At 62.0% G+C, this 6,059-nt stretch overlaps 1 protein-coding gene across 1 annotated transcript in view; it reads right to left on the bottom strand.

Annotated features, from left to right (window-relative positions):
* Positions 1 to 2,048: 2,048 nt before the first annotated feature.
* The window catches only part of LOC308246847 (SCO-spondin-like), a gene marked incomplete at its 5' end in the record, with an annotated part of 36,181 nt that continues 32,170 nt past the window's right edge, over positions 2,049 to 6,059 (bottom strand). The window contains 10 exon segments of the mRNA XM_080665180.1: positions 2,049 to 2,328; positions 2,894 to 3,142; positions 3,301 to 3,495; positions 3,581 to 3,772; positions 3,882 to 3,928; positions 4,370 to 4,539; positions 5,389 to 5,499; positions 5,612 to 5,647; positions 5,651 to 5,751; positions 5,873 to 6,056. Of these exon segments, the coding sequence (XP_080521306.1) occupies positions 2,270 to 2,328; positions 2,894 to 3,142; positions 3,301 to 3,495; positions 3,581 to 3,772; positions 3,882 to 3,928; positions 4,370 to 4,539; positions 5,389 to 5,499; positions 5,612 to 5,647; positions 5,651 to 5,751; positions 5,873 to 6,056 (1,344 nt within the window). The 3' untranslated portion in view covers positions 2,049 to 2,269.

The following is a 6,059-nucleotide window of genomic DNA, read 5'->3' as shown; positions in this document are numbered from 1 at the left end:
GAGGAAGTGCTACTCTTGGGGCCTGGAGTGCAGGGGTGAGCCAGATATTGACAGGTTTGGAACTCAGCAGGTTTGGAACCAGCCTCAGGCTTGCTCTTGGTGCACTGCAGGCTGGGAAACATATCTGAGCAAGATTTTCCTTTGGCACAGGGACTGCAGGATCCACGGTGGAGCCAGTGACAGGCCTTGCAGGTAGTCCAGACTTCTCGGGTCCTGGCCCCACACTCCCTGTACCCCTCCCTTTGCGAAAAGCAAGCTCAGGGTCTCCTCTCTCTCCAACCCTGCTTCCTGAGAGCGAGGAGCACAGGCTGACTCATCAGGAGCCCCCCTCTCCCCTTCCGCTAGGTGGCTGGGGCCCGTGGTCCCCGTGACCCCCCTGCTCCCGCAGCTGCACAGACCCTGCTTGGCACAGCCGCACCCACCTCTGCCTGGCAAATTGCACTGGGGGGGACACTTCACAGGAGCGCCCTTGCAGCCTGCCCTCCTGCACAGGTTCGACCTCTGCCCCTGACCCACATCTGAACCTGGCCATCCCCTCTAACACCAACAACTGCCCTTGAACAATTTGTTCTAACTCCAGCCAGTGATCAAACCTCAACATCTAATATCCCTCAAGCAAATACCGAGTTCTCAGCCTGACATCTGATCACGAATTCGGGTCTGGCTCTAGTCCCTGGGCCCTTTGCCAACCCCAGCAGCTGTTGGGAGCCCTGCCAACTTCCAGCAAATCCTGACTCACATGTGTACTGAACACCCTCCCACAGGGTCGCAGCCAGACCCCTTAGCAGCCCTGTGAGCCTGGCACTACTGTCCTCCACGAGAAAGGGGAAACAGGCTTAGATGTCAAAGCCACACGATAGTATCAGGTTGGGAAGGACCAAAGGTCTGGATGAGGTCATAGCTGGCCCGGGGAGGAGGAGGTCTGCACTCGAGCTGGGGCAGGAAGGTGGGCGGCTCCAGCTCAGCTGCATCCCGTTCACAGAGCTGCCCCTGTGCCCCGGCCCGGCTGTGTGGCGGGGAACTGTTCCTGGATGGCCTGGGCCCTGTGGGAGCCTTGCTCCTGAAGCAGCGCCGCCTGCAGGCATACTGTCCCCCAGGGCCTGGAGGGCACTGATGCCCCAACATCCTTACGGCTTACCAGGAGCACCGTTTCTGCAACCTTCATGCTTGCCCAGGTGAGGTGCCCTTCCCTGGCATCAGTGCCCTCAATGGCACTCCCATGTTAGTGCAGGACCCTGCCCCCAGCTCATGGGACATGCTGGGAGCCCCTCTGTCTGAGCTAGACCCCTCATGTGGCCCTTCTCTCTCCCACACAGTGCCCGGAGGCTGGTCACGCTGGAGCCCCTGGCCCTGGTGTGACCACAGCTGTGGGGGAGGCCGGTCCCTGAGGAGCCGCAGCTGCTCGAGCACCCCACCCAAGAACAGGGGTGCCCTCTGTGCTGGGGAGAGGCACCACGCTTGGCTCTATAACCCTATGCCCTGTGGTATGAAGGTGGGGACAGCACAGTCCTACTGGCCTATGCTTTCTACAGGGTTCTCCCCGTCCCCACCTCTAATTTCATCCCCATGACACTGTGTGACATTGATGGGGGACAGGCTGGTACCTCTTTGGCCAGTTAAGGAAGCTGAGACCCACTCAGGTCGATGTCTGGATCTGGGCATTGGGTGAGGAATCCTTTGTGGCCAAGATGAGCTGCTGGAATCTGCCCTCCTGCCCACCCCCGCCCTCCAGTTCCTGTTGGAGGATTTGAGGGTGACAGTCATGAAGGTATCTGGTACCTGGGATATGGCCTGAGCCAGACAGGCTGTAACCCTGCCCCCACCCCAAGCTTCAGCTCTGTCTGTCATTGGTCCTGTGGTCCTTTGGAGCTCACTGACCCCTGGACCCTGATTTCTCTAGGGCCCCCATCTCTACCAGGACATCCCCCACTCACTGACCCCCGATGAACACATATAGAGGAGACTTATCAGTGACAATGTTGGTTTTTTAGATGCACAAATTCAGTCCAACTCAACAAGCACTCATTAGGTCAGGCTGGGTGAGAGGAACCCTCTGTCACTGAGAACATCCCAACCCCAGGGTCCCAGTGCCCTTGTTCCCATGGGCACCAACATGGGGAGAAGGACGGAGCATACAGCTTCACGGAGGTAAGGGTGGTTCCTGAGGCTCAGGGCCCTCTTCTCTCTGGTCCTCCCCTTCTGCTCAGAGGATGGCTGCCCAGCAGGCATGGAGGTGGTCAGCTGTGCCAACCGCTGTCCCCGACGCTGCTCAGATCTCCAGGAGGGGATCGTGTGCCAGGAAGGCCAGGCCTGCCAGCGGGGGTGCTGCTGCTCCGAGGGTATGGCAGGAAGGCTCAGCAGGAAGGCGGTTGGGGCAGGGTGCCAGCATAGCTCTGGAGGGCTACCTCCCCACAGGCTCGCTAGAGCAGGACGGCAGCTGCGTGCCTATTGGGCACTGTGAGTGCCCAGGGCCAAAGCTGGGCCCCAGGGAGCCGGCATGAGGATGCCTACAGCAACTGCATGTGCCAGGCTGGGCAGCTCTCCTGCACCGTTCAGCCCTGCCCACCACCCACCCACTGCGCCTGGAGCCGCTGGTCAGCCTGGAGTCCCTGCAGCCGCTCGTGTGGGCCTGGGGGACAGCAGAGCCGCTTCCGGTATGGGGCTGGGCTGGCTAGGTCCCCGTCCCCACCCTGGGTCTCCTGCTTCTTTGGACGCTGTCTCCCTCTCTGACGCAGCATTCCCAGACCCCGCCCTGCATCGTTGACTTTGCAACCACCTAGAGCCCTGGCCCCAACTTCTGTCCCTGGCCACCCTGGCCCTCCTTTCCTTAGCCACCTGTGAGGGGCCCCGCAGTATCAGGGGGCCTGTGGGCGAGTGTGAGGGTGGTACTGACCCATGGCTCCAGGCTGGTACTGGCAGCGGCAGTGGGCAGGGGCCACACAGAGGCTATCCTGGAGCAGCTGGTCAGGAGGACACCCACAACTGGGCTGGCAGCCTGTGCAGCCTGGCTGACACACACTCCAGGTCCTGGCAGGAGCCGGGCAGGGCTTCCCACAGGAGAAAAGAGCTTGGCCACCCCCACAGTCTACCACAGGAGGGAAGCAGAGAGGGTGGGTACCGAGGGGGCCCATCCTGAGGGATCCTGACACTGGGTAATGAGCCCTCCTGCCATACCCACCACCTGCTCAGACCTACATCTTGCCCCAGGTCCATGGGGTGAGTGACCTGCCTTGCATGGGTGTGGGTGGGTCAAAGGTCAGAGGCAGCATCTCCCTAGCCTTAGGAGGGACCCTCCCAGACCTCTGCGAAAGGCCTCACCTATGCACTGTGTGGAATTGTCCTGGCAGGGGCGACTCTGCCCATGGCCCCCAGGGCAGGGTCTGCCTCCTTCGGGGGCGGGGGAGGGGGGCCAGCTACATGTCCAGCTCCAATGGGACTGCCCCAGGCATGCATCACAGGGAGACCATGGTCCCCAGGGGCTCCAGGCTCCATCCACTGTGCCAGGAAGACAGCATCACCTGCCTTAAGAGGCCCAGGAGGCCCCCCTTGTTGGGACTGGAGACCAATGACAGCACCTCACCTGGGCACACACTGGGGCTGGGGCAGGGCTCCCTCTGATGCTGGGCCCCTGACTGCCCTGCCTCCTCGGGACACGGGGACCCTCCATGCTGAGAAGCAGGACAGGCACAGGCCCTGGAGCAGGTCCTCGTTTGACCTCTGCAGGGCTGGGAGCATGCTGTCCATTCCGACCATGGACACCAGCCACCAGGCACTGTAAGGGACAATGGTGGGCACTGGGGCACAGCCATCCTTTTCCCAGGCCCCGCCATCTCTGAGGCCCTGGCAGCTTCTCCTCACCTCCCTCTGAGCTGGGTACATACCTGGGCAAGGCAGGTCTGTGCATTTCAGCCTTCCCTCCAAGCAGGTGCTAGGGGGCATGTGGGCACACGGGGGACAGTGGCAGCTCAGTGCTGCCTGTGACCTCCATGCGTACCCCTCCTGCCCTGCCTCTTCTGTTCCCCTCATCCCTTTGCCCCATTTCCCTCTGAGGTCTCGGGTCCCCCTCCCCATTCTCCAGAGCCTAGGCTCCCTGCTGGTCGCTGGCTGGTGTGTCCTACCGCAGGCAGTCTGCTGCCAACCGGGGACAGACAGTGGAGGAAACACCACACCTGTGCCCCTGCCCTCAGAGCACACACCCAGCCCTCCATGCCTCCGTTTCCCCACCTGTCAGACAGGGGTTGGGGGCCAGCCAGTATCTTCCCAGGGATTGTGGGAGTCTAAACTGCATCAGCTGAGACCTGGGAGAGCTCAGGGACACCCTGCCCTCACCCCTCCCTGCACCTGCTTCCTGCCCACGTGCCCGCCTCACCAGTAGTTGCAGCCATCTGGCTTCGCCAGCTGAGTGCCTGGATGGTGCCACACGCCCGTCAGCAGGTCCAGGCAGCTGCAGTGGCTGGGCTGCACGCAGAGGGCCCCATCCGCACTCAGCACCTGGCCCAGGGGACAGTAGCAGCCAGGCTGGCAGTGCCACACACAGTGCTGGGGAACAGCAAGGGAGAGCTCTGGTCAGTGACGATGGGGTGCTGCCCGGGGCAGTCAGCGCAGAGGCACAGGAGAGAACATGAAGTGAAGGAGCAGGTGGGTGTGCAGAGGAGAAAGTGCGACATCCCAGTTCAGCCCTTATGGCTTCAGTTTCCTGTCCCCTCCTGGGGAGAAGAGGAGAGCTGGGAGGAGCTTCCCTAGGCGGGGTGTCCTCCAAAGGTGAGCCCCATGAAGGGCTCAGCGAGAACCTGGGAACTGAGGCACCTCCCAGACTTCCTCAGCATGTAGGGAGCAGGACTGGAGAGGGCGGCTGTTTGCGAAGGAGCTGGAATCCTCTGGCAGAGACCGGAGCCAGGCACCGCCCCTTCCTCCTCCCTGTCCATGTGGGAGCCCCCTGGACACCCCTAGACAAACCCACCATCCCTTCTCCACAGGGGCTGCTGCCTGCCCACTGCACAGGCTGCAGGGACAGGGGCTCAGTCTGGGCTTGCCTCTGCCCCTCTCCATGGTCCTGCCCAGGCGTGGGGGCGGCAGTCTCACACAAGCACCCCCATACTCAAGGACTGTGCACCAAAATGCTCCTGGGTTTCAGATGATATAATGGGTGATTCCCATGTGTTTATGCTGTTTTTGTAATAAAATGTTTACATTGAGAAACGTTTGCTGTAAGGAAGACAAGGGCTACTGGGTGACACTCACTCCCGAGACTCCTGGACCAAGGGGGAGCTGCCTGCTGGGCGCCGACCCCACCCCTGCCGTCACTGCTGGGCTGCCCCATCCTGCCCTCTTGCAAGGTTACCCTTGGGGTCAGAGCACAGGTGGGTGTGCTAAGGGGCCCAGACTCACCACGAGGTCATCACAGGAGCGAGGGCAGGGAGGGCCACAGGGGCTGAACTCGGCCCCTTCAAAGGAAGTGCAGTTGGTCACTGTGGGTGAGGGGATAGGATGGGCTGAGAGCTGTGTGGGTCACAGAGCTGGCCAGTCTCCTCATAAAGCCTCCTGCCGCTTTCCTGCTTCTGGTCCTTGCCCCCACCCCCAACCCTGGCAGGTCCTTGAGTATGGCAGGTACCTGGGCATGAGACCCCTCACAGTAATACCCCAGGTCCTAGGGTGGGGACTGGTCACAGGCTCGAGTCCGACTCCGCAGGCCTCGTCCACAGCTCCGGCTACAGCTGGACCAGGGCCCCCAAGGACCCCAGCCCCCAGCTCCTGAGAGGACAGCAGAGGAAGGAATTTGGGGTGTGGCTGGGCCAGATCAGAGAGGCAGCTGGTGCGAGGCAGCAGATATCCACAGGGCTTGTAGGGACCCTCTTGGTTCCACGGGACTCACGGTCACATGCTGGCAGGATGCAGGGCTCCTCCTCAGCCTCAGGGCCTGGGCAAGGAGGCATGGGCGAAGCCCGGGGGGGCAGCATCACCATGCTGGACAGTGCCGCACCAGGGGCCCTGGCGCAGAAGTGGTGCCAGTGGCACTGGGCAGGGCCACAGGAGGCCGAGCATTCGCTCCATGGGGTCTA

The sequence above is a fragment of the Plecotus auritus genome (assembly GCF_963455305.1).
Source record: "Plecotus auritus genome assembly, chromosome: 4".
NCBI classification, from domain to species: Eukaryota; Metazoa; Chordata; class Mammalia; order Chiroptera; family Vespertilionidae; genus Plecotus; species Plecotus auritus.
This window is presented reverse-complemented; position numbering and strand designations above follow the sequence as displayed.